The sequence below is a fragment of the Opisthocomus hoazin genome, chromosome 10 (genome assembly GCF_030867145.1).
Source record: "Opisthocomus hoazin isolate bOpiHoa1 chromosome 10, bOpiHoa1.hap1, whole genome shotgun sequence".
NCBI lineage: Eukaryota > Metazoa > Chordata > Aves > Opisthocomiformes > Opisthocomidae > Opisthocomus > Opisthocomus hoazin.
In genome coordinates this window covers 11297779-11325371 of record NC_134423.1, presented here as the reverse complement: position 1 = coordinate 11325371, position 27593 = coordinate 11297779, and the positions used below count along the sequence as shown (strand labels likewise).

General features: G+C 43.9%; 1 protein-coding gene across 2 annotated transcripts in view; it reads right to left on the bottom strand.

Annotated features, from left to right (window-relative positions):
* PSTPIP1 (proline-serine-threonine phosphatase interacting protein 1) overlaps positions 1-27593 on the bottom strand; it is a 57122-nt gene that overhangs the window by 6857 nt on the left and 22672 nt on the right. For both annotated transcript variants that reach the window (XM_075431883.1, XM_009941208.2), the window contains exons 3-12: positions 27206-27280; positions 15240-15274; positions 14020-14126; positions 12090-12152; positions 10906-11004; positions 8771-8816; positions 7847-7926; positions 4887-4985; positions 4154-4250; positions 983-1067 (exon numbers count right to left, since the gene is read on the bottom strand). In XM_075431883.1, coding sequence (XP_075287998.1) covers positions 983-1067; positions 4154-4250; positions 4887-4985; positions 7847-7926; positions 8771-8816; positions 10906-11004; positions 12090-12152; positions 14020-14126; positions 15240-15274; positions 27206-27280 — 786 coding nt within the window. The remainder of the gene's footprint in view (positions 1-982; positions 1068-4153; positions 4251-4886; positions 4986-7846; positions 7927-8770; positions 8817-10905; positions 11005-12089; positions 12153-14019; positions 14127-15239; positions 15275-27205; positions 27281-27593) is intronic.

Sequence of the window (27593 nt, the reverse complement as noted above, 5' to 3'; positions counted from 1 at the left end):
GGCATATTTAAAGGGTCTGATTTTTCTGCTGGTGAACACTTAATGTTTCTGGAAAATGGACATCCAAACTCCACAGTTTCTGACAAACTCAGACTGAGTGTCTCTAGGCTGCTTGCCCATGCAGAGCACGGTTGTATTCTAAATGGCGGTACAGTTGTCTTCTGTAACTGTATAGTATGCAGCATTAGAATTCATTATTATAGAAGATCTGGTTTCTGACCGAGAAAACAAAGTATTGTGTTTAAACCTTATCAGCTCACTGACAAGCCTGGACCACATTTTAAATGGGAGATCACAGCCTGCTCCTTGTCTTTGCCATGTAATAAGGCTTGTCAAGGTATAAAACTCTTCTGCTTTAAATACGAAGCCGTTCCCACTGTGAAATAGCCATTTTAGTATCAAATATTTAAAGCAATAGATCTAGCATGCTCTTCTGCTGATATAACTGCATCCATGTTGTAGCATTTACCAGCATAAATGGATCAGAAAAAGAAGAATCGCCTCCCTAATCATCACAGTTATTTCGCTAAGTGTTTTTTCCTGTGGTGTACATACAGAGAGCAGCTCTTTGTTCTGCTCAGCTGGACGGTGCAGTAAGCCAGGAGGTATTGCCAAAAAAGACAGCTCTCCCCAGCCTTTGCTCCCAGCAAGACTCACCTTTGCCCTCCCTTGAACAAAGTGGTTTTGTTGCTATGTGCCATGACTCACTGGGAAAGCGGAAGTAAGTGCATGCTATCCGTCGCTGACCAGCTAATTGTTTTATGAACTTGTCTGCTGTCTCTCTTCCCACTAGGCCATGGCAAAATTACCCTGACTCTGGTTTTAATACGTTTGTGTCTTCTGTCAAGTTATGTTTATTGACATGTAACTGCCTCTTGCTACAATGATGGGAGTAGTGACTTTCCAAGCCCTGCTCCTGTCGCCATACATTGCCATTCATAAGGAGAAATACCTGTTCTGGGAACCGAAGTTTGTCACTCACCTCTTTATCATCCCACAAGACTGGGTTGGGCTGCTGTTGCTTCTGTTTGGCTCTCTGTTGTAGTAGTTCTCATAGCCTATTGCATCTGCAACAGGGCAATAAAAGTGAGATGTTCAACAGGCAAAACTGCTTTCTCCCCGCCAGAACACAACTGACAGTCGCAACCATCAGGGCTGCTGGAGCAAACTGCAACGCAGCACCTATCTGCACTCGCCTGTAATGTGGCTGGAGCAGCTGAGGCGGACCTGGGGACTCAACAAAAGCCATTTGAGTGATTGTAAGCAGATATGTCTATGGTAGCAAGGCATGCTTGACCTGAGACAAGCACAGTCAAGGTCCTGAAGAACCTTTGTAATAGCTGTGGCTAACCCTAATTAAGGCAGCATTTTCCTCCATGACTGTTCCCTCTGTTGCCTTAAAGCTCAGGATTTCAGGGAGCAGAGCAGGGTCATTGTGAGCCTGGGATCATATTCATGATAGAATTGACTCCAGTGTGGTTTGTTTCTTTTTTTCTTGGTGTATTGAGTCAGCAATTTTTCTCGGAGCTGGGGAGATTTCTGAACTTTACTGTCAGCAGCGACAATGAGCAATTTCCTGGTCTGTGCTTTTGCTTGAGTGTCTCCCTGCCTTTCATATCTCCCCCGTCCACCTCCTGAGAGCTGAACTGCTGTTTACTCAGAGTTATTTGGGTTTTGTTTTCTCAGACACAGTTCCTTCACTCTCCCCTATGGTGTCATTAAGGGTGAAATTGAGACCTTTTCTAAGTTTAGCTTTACAGATGAAATAGTTACAGATGGATTTATTTATTTTTCATCTCATACCTCCCAGTGTAGTTGCTTAGAGCTGGTGGCCAAACACCCTTTCTGCCTTCTCTGTGTTAAAGACAAACAAATGTGAATGAAGTCTGTGATACCGCATTATCTCCATTCTGATAGCAGCAAGTTACGAAAGACATTGGACTTGGGCTAAAGGTTGTGTTGACATTCTCACATTGGGTCAGCCAAGATCATGAGCAGAGCAGGCATGTACAACTGGTGAGCGTGAGGAATCCTTACAAATAAGATTTTTCAGTAACTGGAGACTTTTCTGACCAATTTAAGGGTCTCCTATTACTTTTCTAGTCTGTCACCTTGGTATAGTTTCTAGTCTATAATGCATTGAAAGATTAGGTAGAAGAAGGTTGTGAGCAATAGCATCAAGAAACCAAAAGGTTTGATTAGGATGAAGGTCTCCTGCTACACAATGCAAAACATGTGGGTTTCCTCCTGCACTTCGTAAATAATAAAACAGATCCACAGCTCACCATGTGCTACTGTGCAAACTCATTAGTCAGAGCTGTGGAGATACTAGGATGTTACTTCCAGAACATGTCACCTTCAGACGGTGGCAAAAAAAAAAAAAAACAACACAAAAGCAAATTAGTTGTTTCTTTGCCTCTCATAAAGCTCTCATGGGTTTTTTTTTATTAGAAATGAGTCCTGACATAGCCACGAGCTGTTTGCAGAAAATTGCCTAGGCGACTGGAGAATGAGAAATCTCACGCAGGGAAAAAACAACCCTACAACCTAGCTGAGAATTACAAATTTTTTAGTGTACAGAAGTTGTTTCACACTGTTGCAAGGCACGGTTCTCCCTTCTGCCAGTGCAAATGTAGTTTTGCCTTGGTAAATGCTCCTATATCAGTGAAATTAAATCCCCTATGCGAAGAAGAAGAAACTATAGCAGCAAAATGTTATCTGGTGCACCCGTATCAATATATTTGTTTAAAAAAAATCCCCAAATCCCAATTCTTAATCATCACAGGTGTAATGGCAGAAAGACCAGGTGAAAAACAGGCCTCCAATGGCTCAGTGCTGAGTTAGCAGCAGCATCCAGCTCTGCCGGAGAAGTTCCTTCGGTGTAATTGCTGGCAGCTCTGAGCTCTGGGATGAAATCAAAGCGGGGTAAGCTGTTCCTGTCCAACATAATTATCCCTTGGGACAGGGTGTTCAAACTGCTGGTGTTCGTACCTATACAACTCCTAGCATGGAAGGTTTTTATCAGTATAAAATCTTCTTATGCCTGTATAGCTTCTTCCCCACTCCAAGTGGAAGTAAGCTCTATTGGTACTGCTGAGGGGACACCAAGGGGATTTTCTCTTTGACGTAGCAGGGTGGTGTTAGAGCAGATAGTGGAAGTGAAACAGTATCTGTGCATGGATTAAAATAAAAAATCAATGGTGGAAGAGCATAGATCTGTATCATCAGCTAATAAAGAGATGAAATAATAGGAATTTTTCTCTCCTTTTTACAAAGACGGTGAATCTTTGTTTACTGCAGAAGTTGCACAAAAGTGGAAGCATTCACTCAGTCTATAAATACCTTATATTGCTTGTTGAAGTCAGAGGTCATGGTTTGTGTTTGGCCATGTGAAACATTAGATAGTGTCCTTTCTGGTGGTGTGTTTGGAGAGCTCCTACCCTTTAGCAGCACATTCTCATTTTACAACTGCTCTTAGCTCTTGCTGTCCCAGTCTTCATTTCAGCCCAGAGCTTTCGATCTTTGAAGTCGATGAAAAGGCTGCTTTGGCTTGAATGGACAGAGTCTGTGAGCCTTACATTGCTTCTGTGTGCTGGAGCAAAGCCAATTTAATTCAAAATTTCCTCCAACTAGGGTCTTGCCCTTATACAAATAACTTCCTGAGAGGAAAAAAGATGTTATTCCCCATTGGGCAGGTGGAACAAAATAGAATACAAAGTTTGGTCCTCTCTGTGCTACAAATGAGGAGGCAGCACCTCTGTCAAGGGGACACCAGGGTGCAGTTACACATTAAGTTGACTCTGACTTGTCACCACTGCAGGAAATTGAGGTCGCCATCTCTGCAAGGCAGTTTGCCACCTCCTTAGCGGTGCCAGTTCAGCTGTACTGTGAAATGAGTGTGGTTGAAAAGCCAAAACAACTTTTTTTGTGTTGGGGGGTTATTTTTAACCTGGATCATTCGGCTACCCCACTTACAGAACCACCCAAGGGGCGATGGCAGCACAGTGAGGGTATAGTGAGCTGTGGCGGATGGGAATGAATAGCCGGAGCAGAAACTCCTCCAGCTGGCTTCACCTCCCAAGGACGTGTACCGCACAACTGCAGCCCCAGCCTGAGGGGTGATTCATCTGACAAGACCAAGAGGAATAATTACCTGGAGGTTGTGTTCCTGTCATTTTAGTCTTAATGAAGTAGTCTATGTCCGACTCTACAACGCAGTTCTCCAAGCTTACCCGAACCTCTTCATAGAGCTGCAAAACAGAATCCAAGAACTTAATTTAATTTATAACATTTCACATTGAATTAACACTAATGTTCTTCTAATACTTTTCCCCGTAAGAGACGTGTTATGCTTGACACATGTTGGACATGGACAAATCTTTGGCCTGTCCCTCATACAAACATTCTTGTAAACACAAATGTCTATTTGTCTCTGGATATCCTTTTAAGAGAGGAGGATGAAAGCAGTCCAGGGCTTTTCAGTGCAATGAAGAAAACAAAGGAAACAAAGTTCAAAGTCAAAACTAGTGTGTTCTTTATGTCTTCCAATTTTGAGACCTTGACTGGATGCCTTTCTGAAAGTTGTGCCCAAGTCCAAATGTACTCGACTGAACGTTCTGGTAGCTGGAAGCATTCCCCAACAAACCGAGGGGAGGAATGTCACCAAGTGTGACACACGGTGTCTACATCTAGTCATGTATATGGTTTACATCTAGAGGGAACAAGCAGGATTGAGGATACCCCTCCTCACAGAACATGCCCAACAGCCGGGTTGCTGGAGGCAGTCCACAGGCGCCAAGAAGGGCAAGCTAGTGCTGTATCATTAGAGCACTCTTGCTGCTCCTCTTCCTCCTCCGTACGTGAATCTGCTTGGCAGGTGCCCCTACCTCATCGTCCTTCACACACTGCATGGAGAGCTGGTTGCAGTGAACCCACAGCGAGTTGCGGAGGATGGTGATGCGGTCGCACTCCTGGACCTGGAAGACCTAAAGCCAAAGAGATATGAGGTAGCCTCATGATAGTTATTCATTTGCAATGCAGGCAGAGACAGGACTGGGGCTCCTCTGGGCCCAGTTCATTTGTCTGCAAACCATTCTGAAGGATTCTTTTTAAAGGACGTCTTTTCAGCTACTGGAGAAACTACATCTGCTTGTTAGTGCTCAAGAATTTGCATTAATTGACGGCACACATTAAAGTTCAGTTTTACAGACAAAAATAAAACAGGGGAAAGGAACCAGTATCTGGATTTGACTGCTCTCTCTACTGCCAAGGATTTCGGAGTCAGGGTCCTGTCTGCCCATCGCACTGAAATTTTGGTGTTGAACAGATCAGTAAAGTCCTGTCATGAAAGGGTTGCGTTTATGTTAGAGGTAGAGCCAAAACTATCCATCTCTGCCTTCCAAGAATCTCTTTTCAAACTTTTCTTCTCTGAAAATGTTTGAGGCTCTTTTGGAGTTGCCTGTGTTCATTTCTAAAGTTATTTTCATGGTGAAGATAAGGCATTTTTCTTTCTTCAGAGTTTACTTCCTTCATCTGTCTGATTTTCTGATGTTGTTGCACAGCTTGGGAATAACGAAGGGGGAAACCAGAGAAGTGTGAACTGATCTGGGGGAAGGGGGAAACCAGAGAAGTGTGAACTGATCTGGGGGAAGGGGCAGATAAACTCTTTCTTTAAAAAACTTAAAAAAGAAAAAAACACCTCAAAAACACCCTGATCTCTAAGTTGTTGTAAGTAGAACATCAGTTTTTGGTTTTCTGTGAGGTGTGAAACCTCAGATGCTTCCAGCCATCTGTTTCCATCTCTGTTTGCTAGTAATTATGTCCAGAACACCACAAAAGTACACAATATTCAGCAGAACATTCAGTTGGGTATGCTGCCTGCCATCTAATATCTTACCATCTGAAAAAAAAGAAACCAACCAAAAAACCACAACAGAAAAAGGAGCCCATCAAGGGAGTCAGCTGGCGTTGGGACCAGTTTCTGAGAGAACCTGGAGGGTGGAGAATGAGTATTTCAACATTCATTCTGAAGAAAAAAAACATGGCTACAGCTTAGCCCCTCAGAGGCTGCTGAAATAGCTCAAGAGCCGACTGGGAATTTTCCAGGTAAATGGCGTCCTACTGGGAAATGCAGCTCATCAAAGAGGGAAGTGTAGTGACTCTGGGCCTGTCAAGCCCTTCGCAAAGTAGAGCTGGCTGTTGTGGTAGACACATCGCTCGTGCTCCACTGGCTTATACAACAGACTGCTAGTGAACCTGGGCACCTTGTGCCGCGGAATATGGTACAACACCCACGACAAAGGTCATCCTAAGTGCTGCCACTTGCTAGCTAAGATTTTCGGGCTATGGATGTGCAGCACTCAGCTAGAGACCTAAGTGATCTTGGCACTTCCAGATTCCCTACTATTCAGCTAGAAGCTTGGGATCTTAAGCTGCTTTTGTACTAGTCACTAGTTTTAAATGCCTCAAAAAAATCTATCAGTTCTACCTACAAGCACTTTCAAAAGAAGGTGTTAAAGATGCTCTTGCTTTATGAATGGTCGTTTGAATTAAGCAGCGGGCAGGCCGCAAGCTCTGTGGGCTATTCCAAATTTAGCCATGTGTGAGAAATGAAGTGGCTTGGACTGTGGAACACTTTGCTTGTTTGTTGGCTTTTTAAGAAGGGGAAAAAATGTGCATCTTGGGAAAATTAAGGCTTGGCACAATTTCTGTGGAAAGCCTGCCATGCCAGCCATGGGACTTTCCAGTCCTCCCAGACAGGGAATATTTAAGAGGAAGGAGAGAACTGGAAAGCTGTGCTCCTGGCATTTTATTTTACGCGAAAATAAAGCCTGCAACAAGTAAACATAGCAAAATCATACTTTAACAGATGGGCAAATGTATTTGAAAGATTAATGTGATCAAATATGTGGCTGGTTTGGATGTCAACCAGTTCCTGTAAATTGCTGTGCAGAACTTACTAGCCAAGTGCAAACAGAGACTTTTCCAGCACCGCCTTTCAGTTGAAAGATTACTCCATGGCAGAGGGCAAACATTCTTGCAGGTGACTATAAACTGCTATGCAAAATGAAGATTCTGAGTGGCTTGGCTATTGTTGCTCTCTGAATGCTACGGTACATACTTATTTAGCTTAGCTAGAAAATTTTATTTTTAATTTCCATTGAGCTGGAGAGATTAAAAAAAACAAAACCAAACACACACAAAAACCTCTCCTGCATTAGAACAAGAAGCTGTTCTGGAAGCCTTTTGCAAAACATAATCTATAGGGAACCTTTTGTTTGGAAGCCTCTTGCAAAACACAACCTAAAGGGAATCTTTTATTTGTTCATTTTTAATGGATTAATTTAATTCTTCCTGTTGCAATTTTGAAATTCATTATTTAAACTAAAAATGAATTTTCATCTCTACATTTCTATTCATTTTCTACTGAAATTACATTTTGTCACAAATGAATTATTTGAGAAACAACCTTACCTTGGCTGTGATGGGTCATCCCTAAAGCTAGTGTATTCTTAAGTTGTGGGTGAAAACTGGCAACAAATGCTTGCAAATAGGTTGTACCCATTCATATATTGCTCCATTTCTCACACCTCTGCACTTATTCCTCTCCTTTATATTTACACACATACGGTGAACAAGCAAGGAGAGTGTAAGCAAGTGAGACAGCTAGCAGCTATGTCTAAATCAACTCTGGTTTTCACAGTATTTTTACAAAGGCATCTGCTGAGACTCCACACAGAGCAAACAGCAAAGCCCCTGGGACGATATCTCAGGTCTTAGACTGATATCTGCAAGTAGGGTAAAATAAAGAGCACACAAACATATCGCTGCAAAAGTCAACGTTTACCTTGCAGGTTTTGATATGTTCCTGTTCCCATTCTGTCCTGACCTTATCCAGCTGCTCAATGTTCTGTTTGTACACGTTCTCTGTAAACGCAGACACGCATAATACAAACCCAACAGTTAGGAAGAAAAATGATACAATCTTTCTTTTTTCCCTCCTATTAGGACTTGTTTCCTTGTTTCTACTGTGGTTCTTACACTTTAAGCCTGTGGTTTGCTAGACTATCACAAGAATGTGTGAGCTTGAAACTGGTGGGCCACAAGGATATTGGGGTTTTTTCTTTGCAATTTTAAACTCAAGTAAGGCTTTTCTCTGCATGGTTTGCAGATCATTTATAAACTTTGTAGTGGGGATAATGCAAATCAGAGATGAAGAGCCTGAACCATGCTTGGGCACTGAGCATCCTTAGGCTCTTTCTGTGCTGGGCCAGCCAGGTAAGCCCTGTGCTTTGGTGCAAACTTTTACATGAGCAGCGAGGGACAAGTCTGAACTCACGCACCAGCTCAGGTGCTTGCTGGCCTGTCCATTCTGGACGTATTTCTGGCTGGAGACTGCTACCATAGGGAACCTGGGGACCCTGTCTCTGGTTTGGGCTACTGGGGGCAATTTGAGTGTCATTCTTTTGTGCTTTCAAACTTGCTTCAACAAGAGTTTTTCTTTCCTGGGTGAAGTCCCTAAAGGAGGTCTTCTGTAAATTCTTTAATGAAAGTAGGAGACTGGCATTTCCACAAAGGAAAGCAGACGTAGATGACTATCAGGTTGCTGTTCTTTAGAAGCTTCTTCATTAATCTTTGGGTAGGTGACTTTGGGAAACCTGACTGAAAACAAAGCCAGCCTGGGTGGTTTTGGATGGTGCTCTATCAAAATCAGTGTGCTGGCAGATCTTTGCTGAGAAAAAGCTTAGTTCAGTTGCAAATAAGGCATCACCTGCTTCATTTGCTGCATCTCTGCATTGCTTGGCTTTGTTCTGGCTCTGAAACAGGAAAAGAAACACCCCAAATTAATTGCTGACCATGTTTTTTTGCTTCTGCCCCAGTTTTTTTGCTGCCCATTCCTTTTCCCTTTCTAGGGGAAAGGCTCAAACTTGCAAACACTTCTTGGCTGTCCTGCCTTTATGCACGGTTCTGTTGAATGTGTGCTATGGAGAAGGGACCAGAATTTCACAGATGCAGCCATAGGTCCACTGACTTCAAGGGAAATCTGGCAATTTACATCTTTCCATTCCAACATCCCTGCCATAGGAGCTCAGTGCTGGCACGACCCAGCCTGAAGCTTGTGTATGCTTGCTGAGCTGTTTTTTTCTCAAGTGTTTGATGTGCTTTTCTAATAGATATTTATAAGCAGAAATAAATGGCAGTTAAAATTCTTCATCTTCCAAGCTCCTCATGTAATACACAGATGAACATAGCCTTTAAAATACTTTGCAAATGCCAGATTATTTCCCCTAACAACTCAGAAGCCTAAAAGCAAAATTCACTCTGAGTAGAACTTTTTCAAAAACCTGCAGCTTTTAACAAGTGAAAATACAGTGATTATTGACAGCTCTGTACTCCCAGGTCTTTCTGCACAGATGGTTATGACAGTACATTAATGCACAGCTCTAGACATCAGTGTAACACGTTCGTCGTTCTGCCCTTCAAGACAAGGCTAAGGTAGGGGTTCTTATCACCATATTCCTCGTCACAGCTGGTTGGAAAAAGTGTAGTGAGCTGGGAACATAAGCTTCATTCTTATTTGCTTCCTGGCCCAAACTGTGAGGGCTGCGCAGAATTGAACAGCTGACATGTTTCTTGTGGGATGCCTCCCTGCATTTCAAATGTGCTGGCATGCGTGTGGAAGAAATGGCAACGAAGCACCCTGGGATCCCTCTACATGAAAGGAGCTGGGTCAGGTTTTGATGCCATTGAAGCTGCAAAGTGTTCTGGCATTATTTCAGTAGGGCCAGGATTTCATCCCATCTTTACAGCTAAGCTGGAGGGTTTTGTTCATTAAAGATTAGCAGATGCTGGAAATAAAATGTAAAGTTCTGGTGCTGTTTTTAGAGTCTCCATCCCCCCACTCCTTGAGATGATTTTTGATCCTTTTTGCTTACACTGCACTGATTTTTATCGAGCCAAAGGGAGTTCATTTATTTTGTTTTCTCCATCTGTTCTGCTGTAAAATGTTCCCATTAAAAGTTAGTGAATTGTCAGCTACAAGTATCAAGACGATGCAATGAAGGACTGCAGTGCCTCAATTTCCAATGATTTATTTTTGAGTTTTTTAATTTAGTTGAAATTAAACTAACCATAAGGAGAAAAATGTTGAGGAAAAATATGCATTTTCATGTAAGATACTATGCCTCCTAAATGTACACGACCAAAAGGCAAAACTAACTGCATGGCTTACTTATGACTTGCTTCCTTGTTTTATGAATAATTGCAGAGAAAAATCTCATTCAGGTTTCCCTTCAGGATTCATAAAGGAATTAGATCATAACCTGGGATAAATTAATTAGTAGATAACAGAATGGCAGGGGTTGGAGGGGACCTCTGTGGGTCATCTAGTCCAATTGCAAAGTCTCACTTGTGCTGTCCTTGGCTGAAAGGGCGCTTGCTGCCTTCACTGTCTATTTTCAGATTTAGGGTGCAGTGACAACACTTACTCTAATTTTGATGAGCTCACCAGGCAATAACATAATATCTGTTACTTCTGACTTCTGGCCATAGGCCAAGGAGTTGGTTTTTTTCCTGAATAAATATTTGTTATGTGACAGCCTAGGAAGGGGAAATGTGATGACTATCTTGAGGTATCACAGAATCACAGAATGGTAGGAGTTCCCTTCACAGTCCCTTTAAAAACCCTTGGCCTACCACAGCACAAGATCTGGGTTACCGAAGGAGTTTGGGGAGGAAGACCTACTTGGGAAGGTGCTTTGTTTTAATTTTGATTCTGAGGAGTTAATTAGAAGGGAAGGCAGCCCCGGGCATCCCACAGAATGGGTTGTTCAATTGTATTCTTTTGTACCTTGAAAAGGAAAAAACCATTATTTTCTCTCTAAATGGCACTGTCATCTAAGGTACCTTTTCTGTTTGCTTTTGGTTGCCTGAAGCACTTGTCCGTTCAAAGGACTGCTCCGCCTCGTCCGCCTCCTTGCACTTCTGTTCGTAGGTCTTCTTTGACTATATTGAAATGAAATCAAATGTGAGGGCTTGGGTTAGGGAACAAGGCTGGGTTGTCTCCAGCTTGATGTTCTAGGCATTGTTTCTTTTGCAGTCTTGGGGAGCAATTCAGTGCCCAAGTTTGGGCAACAGGAAGAATTCCCAATGACGCCATAAGGAGTTAAAAAAATAGAACTGAAAAATTGAGGTAGGGACTGGCAGCATAAATCAGATCCTCTTCTTGCAGCCCTGAAACTGTTTGCTTTGTACAGTTGTGGCCAGCTCCCCACAGGTGTGGTCACGAGTACACAGGGAGCACAAGCACCATCGGTGCAACAGGCGTCTGTCCAAGCTACCATGCAGAGACAAAACTGGGAGCCCACGTTCCGCGAGTGCCAGTGGCGATGGGTTGTCATTTCCACAGTGTGACTCAGAGCATCAGATGGCTGAATTCAGCGTGTTGCCTTGCCCATTACCACAAGCTGTGAGACAGAGCCAGCACCCCATAAGTGACAGTCTTGGTGCAGTCCTCAGCAGCAAAACAAATCCTTATTTGCACCAAAAGACCTCCCTGTCTTAGAGATTCACGTAGAACAACCACGTTTAAATAAAAATGGCTGGTACAGTTCCAGCTTTAGCACTGGCAGGTCTGCAACTACTTTTCTTCAGAGGCAATTGCCCATTGGAAACCAAAACCAGCTGCCTGCAGTTCCTGTACCTGCAAGCTTTCCAGCTGGAGAGTTTTCCTCCTGTTTACAAGATTCCCTCACCATTTTAAAAATTGTATTTAAACAGACTGACAAATTACATTTGCTCCTGGACGTATATCCTTGCCTAGAAGGAACAAAATCCTGTTTGACCTGGGGTATTGTTTATTCCACGTTAACTTTCCGAGTGTTTGTTTTGGAGACTCCTCAGTGGGTGAGCCAGGGAAGATTAGCTTCCTCCTCATAGGAGGAATCTCTCACACACACGCTCTTGCACTCTTACGCACTCACACATTCTTGACTTCCCTTTAAATATAGGTACATGTAATACAGATTTCGCCCTGTCTCAAACTGGAGCCAGTTTCCATCAAAAAACCTGCACAAAACCTCCTTGCTTACCTCCATTGTTTTCTTGTAATGGGACAACTTGCTCTTCTGCACGCGCTCCATTGCAGACTCATACTGTAAGAAACACACAGAAGTAAGGTTGTCTTGCTTTGGACTTCTTTCCCCTCCTTTTTTAGGGGCAGGATTAGGAAAGCCGCTGTCAGAGCCTTTCGATGAGCCACGTGCCTGTGGGGAAAGTGACTTCACACTGCTTTTATAAATGGCAGGTTTCTAAGTGACACAGAGCATCACAGTGCCAGGTAAAAAAAAAAAATCCAAGATAATTCTGCTTCAGTGGTTTCCATTAATAGCAGAGAGGATGTAGCTATTCATTTTCTTCATCCCTATTTTTTTTTTCCTAAGGAAGATTAAATAGTGTAACACCCAGTCACTGTGCCCATCAGCTCTGCCAGCAGATTTCATTTTCTGGTTCGAGAGCTTGATCCCACATCTTTGCAGACCAAGCCCCTGTCTCACCTACGTGAGCAAGGGTAGTTGTCCATTTAAAATACAAACAGTTTCTGCATAATTTATATTCCATTGCTTCTGGCAAATTTATACCCAGTGTGATTTGATTTCCATATTGTCATCTGGTCAGCATTGGAAGGACAGGGATGAATTCTCTTTTATGGCTTTAGCTGTGATATGCTCAGCCTTATGTGACAGTGAGATATGCTCTTACTTGGCAGGGTATGGGTTTCTTCAGTGGGACTTTTGGTCCTTTAATCTTTATATTCTTCTCAAGCAAAACTGTCTCCGGGGCTGCCCAGGGTCTTGCTTCACACTGGGCTAAACAGCACAGTCCCGAGAGCAGCTACAGCGAAACACAAATCACAGCATTTTGGGAAGTTACCAAAAATGCTGACACCATTTAGCATGTCTAATGTTGACTTCCTCACAGCCGCACACTGGATGGAGTAAAAAAGCTTGCCTAAGTCTCCAAAGCAGCTTTTCCCTTTTTTCCAGGCCCCTCTAACTGTTTCCAGTTGCGTTATAGGCTTACTGTTTTCAACAGGAGGGAGAGCCTCTCTCTTTGCAAATCCTAGTGGCAAAGTCGTGGGGGAGATACAAATGCTGATGAACTAGGTGCACGCTGTCTGTCTTAATATGCCTTATTTTCTCCGTCAGCTCCCTGTGGACGTCAAATCTCGGTAGCAGCCCTAGTTTTACCTACTCTTATATACAGAGTTCTCTGCTGTTCCAAATTCCTCTGTATCAGGGTTGTAAACACAAGATTTTTGTGGCATTGGATATTGGTCGTATGCATTTTCTTTTGTTTAATATTAGCAAAGAACTGGATATTTTATTTTTCAGCGTTAAGTGACTGTCCTGTCTTTGTATTCAAGCCCATGGAACCAGAGAAGGTGTAACAGTGACCATTGTTGTCTTTATTGAGAGCTACTTTTTGAAGGGACTTAGAGATGATAAGATCATAGGGGATGAAATGGCCTTGAATATACTCAAATTTTTGTTATATGTCATCAACTAGATACTATTTATTCCACGTATTTGTAATTTAGCATATACCATTGTTGCATTCAGCATGATATTAAGTTGCTTATATGTTTTTAAATGTTTGTGTTGCCCCTTTATTTTAGTGCTTGTTGGAGATCATGTGTGATTGTACCAAAGAAACCCAATTAGCAAGGGTATAAAAAAGGGAAAGGGAATGTTGAAGTTCCTGCAGGAATAGCAATAGTATCTGCAGTTATACCAGAGAGAGTAAAAGTGTCTAAAGCCTCTGTCTCGTGAGTTCAGAGCACTACTTTATTTCCAGCTGGGGGCAGAAAGAGGTTTTCTTCCACAGGCTAGTATATGGAGTGAACAGGGCACACGGGGCTTGTTTTTTGATCTTTTGCAGTATTCACTGTCTATGGCTAGAGACAGGTCATCAGCATAGACCATTGACCCAATCTGTTTCAACATTTCACTAGTTCCTCACCTTTTTCCTTTGCTCCTTCTGTCGTTCTCGGAACTCCTCTATTCCTTTCAGTTCATCCTTCAGCATTACTGCCAGCTGGATATGAGAGTTTCCAACACTTTCGATTTCTAAAGCAAATCAAAATTTGTATAGAGTCAGTGGAAGGGTCTTTAAACCTGAAGTCACACTTTCCAGGGGATATTTCTGGGCTGTGGCTGCTGTATGATTTGTCACGCACGGGACAGCCTTTACAAAGCCCTCCCTTTGTTTCTGCATGCACTGACGTTGCTGAGGGTTCCCACAACCTGAACAGAGCTTATTGCAGGTCCTGCCAAGTGCCTGCAGATTGCACAGGCATGACTCCTCGCTGCAGAACTGCAGCACCTGCTTAGAGCAGCCTTGGCAAGTGCAGAGCCGGCTGCATTTCTTTGTAGCCCCATTTACCCCAGCCACCCCTCTTCCTTCTGGGGCTGGAGGTCAGGTGTTGTGGCACAGAGGCAGGGAAGGAGCTCTGACCTCCATCGTCACTGCCTGTGTCTGCTTTCCTTCCACTACACTGCTGGGTTGCCATTGCTCTTGGGAGCTGCTTGCTGCTTGTGTCCAGCCTTGCACAAATGTCATTAGACGAGGTTGCAAGCTGCGAATTTCCAAGGGTCAGCAAAGATGGATTGAATTTCAGAGCACCTGGCTGATGCCGTTTGAAGAGGCTGGTAACTTCTCTGCATTTGTCGGCTTTGGTGCCTCTGAAATGGAACCCCACATTTTCCAGAAATGTTGAGCTCCCCCACCCAGGCTCTAAAAATACCTTAATTCACCAGCTGCTTTTCAAAAGGGTGTTTTTATCCAAACAGCAGGTGCCCGTAGCCAGGTACACTGGCCTGTTGGCTGTGATGGTGTTGCATTTTCTGCATGTCAAAGATTTTCATTCAGCCTTGGTCACATTTAGAAAGCATGTTGTTTTGATGTCAGTGGTTTGCAGACGAGAGAACAAAGCTGATATTTTGTGACTTGATCCAGATAAAATTAACTTGAGGAACAAGCCAGTTTCTTTGCCGCCAGAGCGCGGATGGAGTGCCTGGCCTCAGAGGACTCCCAGCGAGGACTATTTCCCTCCACTCTCCACGCTACAGACTGGGATAGAAAAGTTGGAACAGAGGGGGGAAGAGGATGAAAGACCCCAGAGGAGGTGAACACAGTGTGCCTGTCTTACTCCGATCAGAAAGAAAGATGTAAATACTTACGTTGCTTGAGCCTCTCAAATGCTGCCTTCAGTGTGCTGTGAGGCAGAAACAAGCGCACTTTATTAGTATAGGCTTCTAAGGATGGGTTGTGAATCTAGAGAAAAAACTTTCCCTCAGAATCTGAGATCCACGTACAGATAAAACTCTTTAATAGTCTTGTAATAAAAGTTGACCATGCTAACAAGCACAATAGCATCAATCTGTTACCATCAGGCAATGCAATAAAATGCTCCATGAAGCAAGGAATTGCGCTACTCCTTATGTGCATCCACGTTTTTTAAGCCCTGTATTTGTGACTGTGAGTGCTAACAGACATTCTCTATTCTTGCACCTTTCCAATGGATACAAGTCATCTGAATGAAAGACAGTGAAGGGAACTGAGTTTTGGAGCACTGTTCTGAAGAGTAGAGCGAAAGCAGCTCTACCCTCTGTGTTGCATGCAGCACCAGCAATTTTCTGCTCCTCAGTCACCCCTGAAGCTAGAGCAGCTCTGCTGTGCAGCATCCCCCCTACTGCGCTTTCCGAGCACCCTCGTGTGGTACAGCTCGCTCTCCTTCAAAAGCCTCACAAAGGGCACAGAGGCTTTGAAACCCTGATGCTCCCAGGGGGGTTCGACATCCCAGACACACAGCATGAATAAATCATGCTGTGAAATCAGGCCTCGGTCCTGGGCTGTGAGGTACAGCGTGGAGATGAGCGAAAAGAGATGTTCTGCTGCGTGTCCTGGTGGACCTGCGCATCTAAGTGGTCCTACAACGTAGAGCTGCAGAAGGGCGTGAAAGGGTAACAATAGATTGCCTGGTGCCCTGAGTTTTGGCAAGCCAGAGTCCAGTCTAAGAAAGCAGCAGAGATACCAGCATGGGAGTGATGGGAGAGGAAGAAGCATAGTCTGTAAGAGGCATTTTCAACTTAGTTTGCTCTAGCTCCAAGTCTGCAGGCTGGCAGGGCATTTGTATATGCAGAAGCCAAGGCTGTGGTGTGAATTGGAGGGTTTTCAGATTTAGAAATAATCTTTTCAAGACCCAGAGTGTGTTGTTCCCTGAAGAAAACAGTTCTGGGATCTCTGTGGAGCCCTGGTCTACCTCAGTTGGGAGCCCGGGGGAAAAGCCTGTTAATGAAGGCCCTAAAATCTCCCTGGCTGAAGCCTGGCTGCTAGGAGACCCCAGAAAAGGACGCGTGTGACTTCCCAGCCATGTGCAACTGCAGATGGGTAGGGAAATCCTGTATCTCTTGGGCCGTTTCGGGACTCTTAAGAGGCACGTGAATGATCCAAATTGTCTTGTGTTAATTTAGGCTGGACATCTGTTTCCCAATCAAAGCTTGCTCTCCCAGTCGCAAGGCTGCCCTTCCAGGCATGAGAAAAGCGCACAGGCAAGGGGAAAGGCTAAGCCTATCCTCAGCAATAACTGCCTTGCAATCCACTTCCAGATCTAAACTTGTAGAAATATAAGGAAAAGACTTTCAGCCAGAAGAGTATTGAGCTAACTGTTAGATTCTTTCAGCTTTCAACTAAAGTTGTTGTGGTGAATCTCCTGAGATTCTAGATTGAGTATTTTTCACTTTTGTCCTAATAATACTTAAACATTTTGAAGGTTCATTTTGCAAAGAATTAGTCTGATGTGAAATTTTGATGGTAGCTAAATTTTTACAACACAAAGGAAACAAACAGTATTCTTTCCACCTAAGCTAATTAAAAGCTTTAAATTAAAAGACAAATTGAATATCAGCAGCAGAAATAGCTTTTTCTCACCTAAAAGCTCTAATGGATTGTTTTGAAAAAATAAATATATACAAGCAATAAAATTCACTTTTTTAGTGTGGATCTTCCAATAGGAGGTAGGGAATGTGCTAACAACTTCATGCCAGGTAAATACTGGAATTTAGAAAACAAAAGACACTTGCAAACCGCACATACTCTTTGCACACTATGTTGATCTATTGTTCCCAGAGATTTTTTTCTTCTGCTTTTGGTGATTCAGGTTATGCAAAGACTGGCAAATTTGCTGTAGTGGACACTGAAAAATAGCACTTTCTCAGCAAGGACAAAAGCAATTTGCTGCTTTTTTGGTTTCCAGGCATCCAAGCTACCAGAGTGGTTCATGATCATAAGCCATACACAAAGCTTTTCTCCTTTATTCTGGCTGTCTGTAAGGATAAGTCTGTCTTCTGGTATAACGGTGCATCTGGCTATGAGCTGGAGAGAGACTAATTTGGCCATTTCAGAAGGCTCTAGCCTTTTTCTCCATGTATGGAAGATTTGTCCGGCCAGTTCCCTAGCTGCTGACTGGGGCAAGGCCACAGTCCATAAGTAGACTGAAACAGACTTTAGCCATTTCCTTCCTTATTTTTATAAAAATTTTCTAAAATCCGTGAATCGGATCCCTCATCCTTATGGGGCTTAAGGGAGTAGGAAGTATGTCATTGTGCCAAGTTATGTGTGGGAGAGAATAAATAAATCGGGTTTTGGCCCATGGATCCATCGGGTATTCCTTTATGACTTCTGGGCTGCGGGGATGTGCTGGCTGCAGCAGCAGCAGTGCTATAAGTGAGCTCCTCGTTGCTGCTAGATGCTCTGATTATATCAATGAAATATATAATTTCAGTGCTTTGCTGGGTTCAACGGAAACAACTCCTGTAGCCAACATACAAGCGACTCTTAATTTGGTCTGTGCTGTTTTGTATGTACTGTACCTATTACCTATTTCTTCTGGGTGAGTGTGACTTTCTAATAGCGTTGATAAGGGCTTGATTCTGAAGCATCTGAAGTGAGGAGGTCTCACTCTCACGGAACCCGGTTCATCCTCTCGGTATGTTATGCTGCTTAGCATTGTGGTAGTAATTGATTTTTTTTGTTTGTTCTGTGGCCAAATTAGAAAATCTGGGGTTGAAAATAATTCAAGTAAAACTGAAAATTCGCGATATGCCTCTCTTCTTTTTTCTTTTTAATTTCTTTTTTTAATTGCTCACTTCTGATATCTCCATGTATGTTCTGGAAGGTCACTAAACCACTCCAGCTAAAGACAGAGCACCAGCCTTCCCTTTGGGCACCTCTACATGGAGCCTGCTGCAGAAGTCTCACTGAAAATAGGCTTGGACACAAACTTACTGTGTGTGTTTGTAAATGACTCCTCCTTGGACATTTAAAGATTGGATTTGTCAAAAGGTATTTCTGGTAGAGATAGGGCTGACTCTGAATCCAGAGTAACGGGGACCAGACGGAGCCTGTGCAACAGCCACTCTGCGGCAATTTCTGGTGATTTTTGCCATCTAGTGGCTAAAATATTCTTACTGTTTTCTCTGGCTTCATTTGCTGCAGTCTCCTGCTACGCGAGGACGGCGGAATTGAGCTGCTCTCGTAAAATCTGCACGATTCAGTGTTTGTTTTTTCCAAGCGGAGGGGGAGAAGGAGAACAGAGCTTTTAGAGGAACAGGGGAACAAAGGGGAGAAGCTGATTATGGTAAAGCTTGCCCGTTGTTCAGCATTCTTGCTCTGTAGATTGCAAAATACTTTCCAAAGTGAACTTACCCAAATTTACCTGGCACACCAAAGCTGGAAAGGCAACCCTGTCGCTCTAGGGCACTGACCACTAGTCCCTGTGGGTCTCCTCTCACAGGATAAACATTTACAGAACATCGTTTGAGAGCTTGGTTTGATTTTTCTCCCAGCAGAACCTGTCCCCTGCTTTGAAGGCAGAAAACGCATCCAGTATTTGCACAGAGGTGCCTTGTTTGGCACTCGTCCACCATCGCAGCACAGGTGTGAGGAGTACTGGGGAACCACTGCATCTGCTCATAAATCCGTTTTACTCACTGTGCAGAATCAGTTGGTTCAGGAGGGGGAATTGACTGGAACAGTGTGGGATGACAGCACTTCAAAGTGAACGTGTTCTAGCTGCTCTCTGGGCTTGCTTTCTCTCTCTTCAGTTTTGGACCTTGTTTTTGCTAGAGAACTGGGGTGTTGCTGGAGAGCAGGCAGCGCTGGGCAGTCCTACCTGACACAAGGACCACTGGGAAAGGTACTGTAGGTAGGGATCTGGTACCTTCTGCTTCACAGTCATCAAAAGCTGAATTTTATGGCACCGGAGATGTAATGAACAGAGCTCTATCAAGTGGCAGTGCTTAGGTCATAGGTACACTCACTTACATACGCTGTTGCACCACACTATTTCTTTTGCAGCTGTAGGCTTGATCATTCGGGCATTTTTTTTCAGTACTTTGCCTTTTCACTCAGAGACTGGTTTAACTGAGTAATTCGAAGAGTCCCTGTACATCTTGTACACAGGAAGGTAAAACGGGCTCTTCTAACCGGAAAACCACAGCTCTATTTAGATTTTTTTTCTTTTCTACCTTTGCTTGGTGAATAAAAGTGTGAATTAACCCCACCTTCCTTTCTGGTAGGTTTTCATTTTAACATCAGTATGATCTACAATTTTCTGTTCTTACTGTAATTTTTAAAAATATTCTTTCTGACATTGAGAGGAGTCTCTGCCAGATGAACCCTACAGAGCACCTTCCAGCAGTCCTATTCATCCTCTGCCTCTAGTAACCTAGATCCTGATAACATGGTTATGAATCCAACCCACTGCCAGTCTCCTCGAAGGCCATGGCCAACAACTGTCTTTCCTCCTGCCTGGGTTTGTCAACATTTCTTTCTGTGAAGCCCAGTGGTGGTAGCAAAGTGTAGGGGAAACAAGTGCAGAAGTATTTGCACCTGGGACTCTGCCTTGCAGAAAAGAAAAGAAGGGGGGGCTGTTGTGCTCTTTCAACAGGGAGGTAACTGAGTCACTACCAAGTCCTAGGCCAAGCACACAGCAGAGTATTTCACGTGAGAATCGTGTCTAACATTGCTTAGCGGGGATGTGGTGAAAACGTCAAAGAATTCATTTTGACAGGATGTTTTCTGCTTGTTCTCAGAGGAGCTATAAACAGAAAGGCAAACCCACTCGGCAGCTGGGAAGATTTCTGTGCAGGTCCCAGCTGTGGTGCGATGTCTAAGCCACCTGCCATGGAAAAAAGGCACGAGCAGCACTCTTTCTCTGACCAGGGGAGTCCAAGTTTCACTCTGTCTATAAATTCACAATAGCAAGGCACTCGCTAGCACGAGGAGTCTTGCCAGCTATTACGTGAGGCTGCACTGTGCAGCAGGCTGGGCTTAGCATCGGGTTGGGTGTAGCATATCTTTCATGAAAGTAGCAACAAATGTGAAGGGTTTCTCTCGTGCTGTGGTGCGTCTGCATATGTGTTTTGCTTCTGGAGCTTGGATATTTTTGGATAGGTGTCAGAAGCGGAAGCAGCCCCAAACAGAGTGGGAAGGAGGCTATATCATCACTCCCAGGGCTGGTTAGTGGGAGCACAGACACATCGCCCCAGACTTTGCTGGGGCAGGGGAGCAAACAGGATGGCATCTCCGTGTACGTTCTCCTCTCTGTAAATCTGTGCCCACAGACTACAAATTAGACCCCTTGTGACTCCAGAAAGACCTATGCCTTTCAAATCAAAGGATAAAACAATCAAAACAACTTTTGTGACTTTAACATCAATTCCCTCATGTGTCCTGGAAAGAATCCAGCACTGCTCAGAAATACTTATCCTCATCACCAGCGAAGCTATTCTAGGTTGGATTTAAAAAGAACCGAGCAAAGCTTAGGTCACTCAGAGTACCTGCTTGGGCCCATTTTCATAGGGTCCTAAAAATCTGAAATACAAGTGTATAAAACTCTGTGTGAGTTCAGAACATGCGAGTGGAGAATAACTAACCATGGAAGGATGTGACCTTCCAAAATGACTTTTAGCTTCAGTCCAAAAATGCCTGCTCTGTTTGACTAAGACAGAGGATTCTGTATATTATGTGACAGAGGAACTATATTTATACACAGGAAGCAGCGATTGGCATTTCGTTACAGATGCCCTCACCTCGCGCTCACTGAAATATTCTATTTCAGGCACTGCAGAGAAGGGCAGATCAGACAAGGGCTTGGAGGAACTACCCTTTCCAGAGGTCTGAAAGAGATGGTAGTGGAAAAGAGGGGGGAAAAGTAGGAAATCATATACATGAGAAGAGACAAGCAGAGCAAATGACAAAAATAGCTGTTGTCAGACCAGGCAGAATTTAACCTGCTACCGCGTGTTTACATCAGTTATTTTACAGAAGAACTGAGTTCCCAGAGGCTCTATTTCAGCTGAAGCTGAGGATGTATCTGAAAATGGGGCTCTGTAGTATATTCTGTTTTCATGGTGTTCTGCTGAAGAGTTGCCCAAAGCTACTGCATGGCAATTCCCAGTCACCTTGCAACCTGAAAGGAGTTTCCTCTTAAAGGCATGAGCTCTACTGAGAATCATCTACCATGTGTTCAGACATCATTACTGTGTGTGCCACCAGCAAACACTTGCAAATTTGATCTCAGTTTGTAATTCAGCTGAAAATCCCCGGTTTTTGTGCATCCTCTCCCGTGTGTGCAACACAGAAAATGGAGAGTACAAGACCATACAGTGGCTTAAAGTTCATGACGTGTAGTTCCCTCTCCCCCACTGCATGTTGGAATAACCTGGCAATTGCCAAGAATGCATGGCTGTGGCTTTGTAATCCTCTTTTTCGTAATTTCTTTTATGCTTAGAGACTATGAAATTGTGATTCAGATATTATTTTTTTGCAGTTAAAGCCCTGTTATCCCACTTTCTTAAAATTAGCATAAGGTAGGAATGAAGACATTTTTAAAATTCATTTCAGCCTTGATCTCTGATAGATGAGTTCCAGAGCTCCATTTCTGCGCAGCATCTGCAGCATCCATCCTTCCATCCTGTCTGCTGGGATCCTCCCGGCTCACCCACTCCTCGAGGGCTGCCCTGCCCTCTCCTAGGTCTGCCCCACTCAGGAGGTGCGTTTGGAACTGATATTCTCTCGTGCTCCTTTCCAACACCTGTTCTCCTCCCAGAGTTCACTCAAACTCCCCAGGTACCTGTATTGCCAGGCACAGCCTGCATCCGTGACCGTGCTGGCATATCCAGGTGATTCGCTGGAGAGAAGCAGCCAACCTGTGCCATAGTTTTGGTGTTATTATGGACCTGGGTGCATTTGTAAGAATCAGAACAGGCAGTGGGACTGCAGCTCATCGGTGCAGACGTGCGTTGAGAAACCCCACTGTAAGGAAGCTGATCTGCCTTTATCATGTGTGTCTGATCTAACACGGCAAGTGAGGTGAGGTGGGCTGAAAATCAGCAAAGAAAAAGGCATTTCTGCACTTAACAGGAAAGTAGATTGCTTTACCTTAAGACTCAGTGGGTGCTAAAAGGTTTTGGGGTTTCAAATAAGAAAAAGACACAAGAAAAACCCATTGGGAGCTATTACATACAAAGCTGCTGGTGTGGCAGCCCCTGAGTTACCAATTGCTAAGGTTAGAAGATTATTTAGAACTATCCTCATTTGCTTGCCCTGTTCTTCTACTCTTCCCTTGGGATCTAGTCTTGAGGACAGATTAGGCTGAAGGGATTTTAATCTGAGCCTGTGTGACTCTTCTTGCAGTCTTGCACTTAGATTCAAGCGTGTGCATCCTTCTATACATTGGAATGAGCTTGCCAAGACCTCTAGCAACTGCTGAGTTAGGTCTGTGTCATGGGCTGGAAAGAGGACATCTCCCTTCGCTATGGGAAGTAGTTTCTACCAGCTGCAGTGCTCGAGGAAAGGGCAAGCAGCCAGAATGCTTAGATTTGCTTGATTCAGGCTGGACTATTGAATGACTGTGTGCTCTGGCTGTTAGGCAGCACTTACAGGGAACTTTTATTTCTTGACCTGGAAGCTGGAGTGTTTGTTTGCTATGCCTGTAGTAACCAGCACCAGCTTCTTTTAGAACCTCTGTCTCCTGCTTTTTTTTTTTAAAAAAAGAAAAAAAAAAAGGTATTGCAACACCTCTCCCTCATTGCGGCATGTCTGCCTCCTCATTCTAGTTTTATCAGTGCTTTTTCTACAGCTCTAGGCTGGCCCTGGCCTTTTCCGATACTGGTTTGAAAAAGAAGAGCGAGGACCTCACTGAAGTCGTTGCTCCTCCAGTATCAGCGCTAAAACTTGTCCCTTGTTAGCCCTCAGTTTTCAGTGATTTCTCACATTTCTGGTGCTACGGAGTCTGCAGGTGGAGGCACAACCTTGTCCTCTTTTCCCTGGTCACGATGTTACATTACTGCTGCTGCTCGGTAGTGAAGTGTCCTGGTACAGTCTTGACTGGTAGCTGTCTCTGCCAAGCGTGAGCAGGGCCAGACCCCGAGAGGTCAGCTCTCCGTCAGAGGAGCTGTAACGGTGCTGAGGGAGTGAGCACTGGACAGCACACAGGGTGGAAACCCGATGGCTGCTGTCGCCTAGATTCTTCTCCAAGCGACGGAGAGTGGTCCCAGAGGTGCTGTTACATTTCAGCGAGCCTTTCCTACTATCTTTCTTTTGAGTCGGCAGCACATTTTTTCATCTGTGTCTCTCAGTAAATAAAAATGGGCAGTTGAATCTATTTATAGATTTAGCTGAGTTTAGCAATTTGCTCCAGCTGAAGCAAAAGTTCAGGGAAGAAGGGAAGAGCCTGAAAAAATGTTGAAATTGTTCTTTTCTTTGATTCAAAACCAAAAGCCTTTAAAATACGGGGAAGGCTTGGGAGTACAGAGATGGCCACTACCTGGCGCAGTGTGCCGTAGACTTCTCCAGGCTGCTCCCCATCTGCTTGTGTTTACTCATGGTGCTTATTCTTTTCGCCTTGTTTTGTATTGGCCCTGACTGTGCTGAAGTAGCAACCTGGGCAGTACCTCCCCACCGCTGCCTAATTTCTCCCTTGAGCAGACCCTCTTCTCTCCAAGCACAGGAGGCAACAGAAAGGGCTGGGGGTTGGAGGGTGTGTGTGGTTCTCTACATTTTTTAACCTCTGAGGGTTTGAGTGTAGAAGAGCTGGGCGCCTGCCAGGCCCTCGGTTTCTGGAGTTGGAAAGAGCTGTTCACACTGGTACTTGGAGGATGTAAGTACATGAGGACCTGCTGGGCTGCCCATCGCACGTAGCAGTGCCGCCGTCTCCAGATCGGCAGATCTGGCATCGACTGGCAGCATGGGTTTGCCAGGGACGCTTTGCCAACAGGCCCCTGCGCAGGGACTGCTGCTTGCTCCAGCTCTGAGTCACTGCTCTGCTCTGCTCTCCATGGCAGCCACAGAGCATCGCTGTGACCTGGTGAAGTGGCAGGAGGTTTTTGCAGCCAACTCATTAGGTTCAGAAGTTGTGCTAAACAGAATTAAATGGCCTTGCAGTTGTTTCTCTTGAGGTGGTCTGGGTGTTTTCTGATACTGGAAGTTTCTGAGTGGCTATTGCAGACAGATTTTCTGTGTTCTTTTTATCGACTTTTTGAAAGTGTACCAGGTACCTTCCTGATACTGAGAACTACAGGGGTGTGAAATCATTTCCCAGAAGTGACAGAAAGCCTCAGTATCTGGGATGTTCAAAAGATAACTGAATTTAAGGCTAGAGGTTAATAATTTTGCGTTAGCAAGAAAATGAGAGTGTGATCTAAAATTAGTAATTCCTGCTCCTCTGCAATACATAGCATGGCACAGGGAGTTCTGTAAGGTGTTCTGCAAAAAAGCCCGGAAGATACTTTTTTCCTGGTAATTGTCAAATGCAAGATATAGGTACAAATACCTGCACAATGACCTCATTAGATTTTGTTTGAGAAATACTGCTACCCGAAGCTGCATTCAAAGATGTGCACAGCCCTGTTCAGCCTGTCAAGTGCTTGTAATACTCTTAGGACGCAGTGTGCTAGTCAATAACAGGGAGTCCTATTAAGAAGAAGCACTTGGAGTAATGCATGGCGATAGCTGTAGCGTAGTCATTTCAAGATTTTCTTATAGGTAGTATGTAGGTTCCCTCCCTCTGGTCTCCCTGAAGGACTGACCTTGGAAGCAGAACTGCTGTCAGCAATTAATGTCATATAAACAAAGAGGAACTTCACTCTATGACAAAAATTTTAAGGTGTTAAACCCAAATATTTCATTTCCAGGAGTTGTTCCAGCCCTGAGTAGACCCTAGTTTTCCCTGACTTTAAAGTGTTTACTCTGGACAAATGCCCTGCACTGCCTATCTTTGTAACTCCTGAAACAACCAGGGGATGCTCAATGACAGAAAGCAAAGTGTGCGCTCTCTGCTTCAGAACAGATACAGTGAGGCATTTGCTCTGATAAAAATATCAGCACAAAGCCGGTTACTGCCCAGACCAGGCGTGGGTTTATGCAAACATAGTAAATCAACTCTGCAGCATGCTTTGTTGGTATATTCAGCCTTCCGTCTATGCCAAGCTATAAAATTGCTGGATCAAAGTGGAGCTGGGCCTGAGTCCAAACTTCCCCCAACTTGAGGGGGAACTTGGATCCATATCCTGACTCTGGGACTTGCCTCTGCCTCTAAATCAAGCTCTGATAATCTCTTAGGAAAAGCCAGACCCATGAATTATCCACTAAGTCACAGAAAGGCATCCAAAGCTGTCTGTTTCTGAACACATTTGCTCTGCTTGCCCTGCATTGCCAGTAAAGAAATTTTGGTGGAGCCTTTCGTTAATTATGGAACACTGATAGAATCATAGAATCATTAAGATTGGAAAAAGGAATAGAATCATGGAATCATTAAGATTGGAAAAGACTTCTAAGATCAAGTCTAACCATGATCTTAGCCTTTGGTTTGGGAAGAAACCATCCATCCTTAATCTGCTATTTTAATTTCCAAAGAATTTTTCTTCTACTTCTTTTTCTCCAGTTAGGTCTGTGAATTGAGACACTGGGAAGGTAGAAACCATCCCTGGCAGCCTTTTCTAGGAACCTTGCTCTACCTTACTGCATTGCTCAAGGGCAAGGGGGAGATGGAGCACTAGGGGAGGGGAGGCTTGCACTCTCTCCAGACTGAGCCTCGGTGCTCTCCACACTACTGGGCACTTGGGTTAATGCAAAGGTTTCCCTGTCAGCCTGGATGTGCCAGCACCAAATTGACAGCAAGTGCTGCGGGGGATTGCCTGGCACTTGCACGCCGTGGTGGTGCAAGGGTTTGAGGTCAAGATTTCCAATAAAACACAAACGGAAAACCGCACTCACACTGAGAGTGATAGATCAACATAAAAAGGAGACTGCACTTAAGAAATGAGATGTGGGATGGATGAGGGTAGCAGGCCCCAGGGATCGATAGAGCTGTTTGGTGTTTAGACTGAGGTCTTCTCTTTCAGACTTGTCTTCCGTGACCCCAAATCTTCATCCTCTGCCACCTTATTACTGTATTATTATTTGTTACAATAATGAAAAAATGTCACATTATTGCTACTGCCATCAAGAATAGCAGCAGTTTATCAGCTGTGTTTATGAAGTTAAATTCCACGCCAACATATATCTTCCCCTCCGAACACAATTTATACATGATCTAAGACAGTAGTAGAGGTGACAGAGAAAAATATGTGTCATTTTAGTGTATTTCAGTAGTTCCATTGATTTGTCTCAAATCAAGTCCCTTCAAAGGGCTTTGAAGTTTGTATTCCTAAGCTAAGCCTTTTTCCTGCTGCAGAAGCTAATTTTTGGTGTCTTTGTGCTTTGGGTTTGCTCTGTCACGGCCTCTCCGTGTCCACCCAGCTTCCCAGAATTACTAAGCCACCATCCTAAATATTTCACAACCTTTTCCTTTCCCTTTTTTTCCCACCACTCAGTTTGTTTTTGGAAGCAAATATTAAACATTGTTAGCAATCTTGAAATTAAAAATTTTCTCGGTAAAGACCTACTGGTAATTCCCAAATAGCCATTTTGTGAGTCCTGCTTTGAAGGACCATGGTGTTTCCCAATTTTTCCCATACGTTGTCAAGTGCTGTGCAACGCACTGATGTGAGCAGCTTATGACCCCATTCATAGGCAAAACACAGGAGTCTGGTATTGCTTCCAGAATGCTTTTGTTTGCACTAACAGTAAAATAATTCCTTACTTGATTTCTGTTTGTCCTCCTGCTTTCCGGGCAATTTGAATCAGCTCTTTCCCGTATCTTTCTTCTGCTTGTGCTCTGTTAAAAGAAAAGTTTATTCCGTTTGTCGTAGTGGTACTGGGATCACATTTATGCAAATCTTGTCATTGCATCCGAGGTACAAAACCTGAGAAATACTATTTCTTTAATTCCTAACTCTCCTCAATTCTGGTGCTGTTACCTCTAAAATATTTTGGGTTAGTTATTTCTGGAAGAAATGAGAGAAAATGTATGCCTGTCTCCGTAGCTTTGATTAGACTATGGAGTGCTGTGTAAAATTCTGTCCCTAAAAAGTTGGATTCAGTTGGAAGAAGAGGTGTACAGCAGTGAAGATGCTCAGGAGAATGATAAG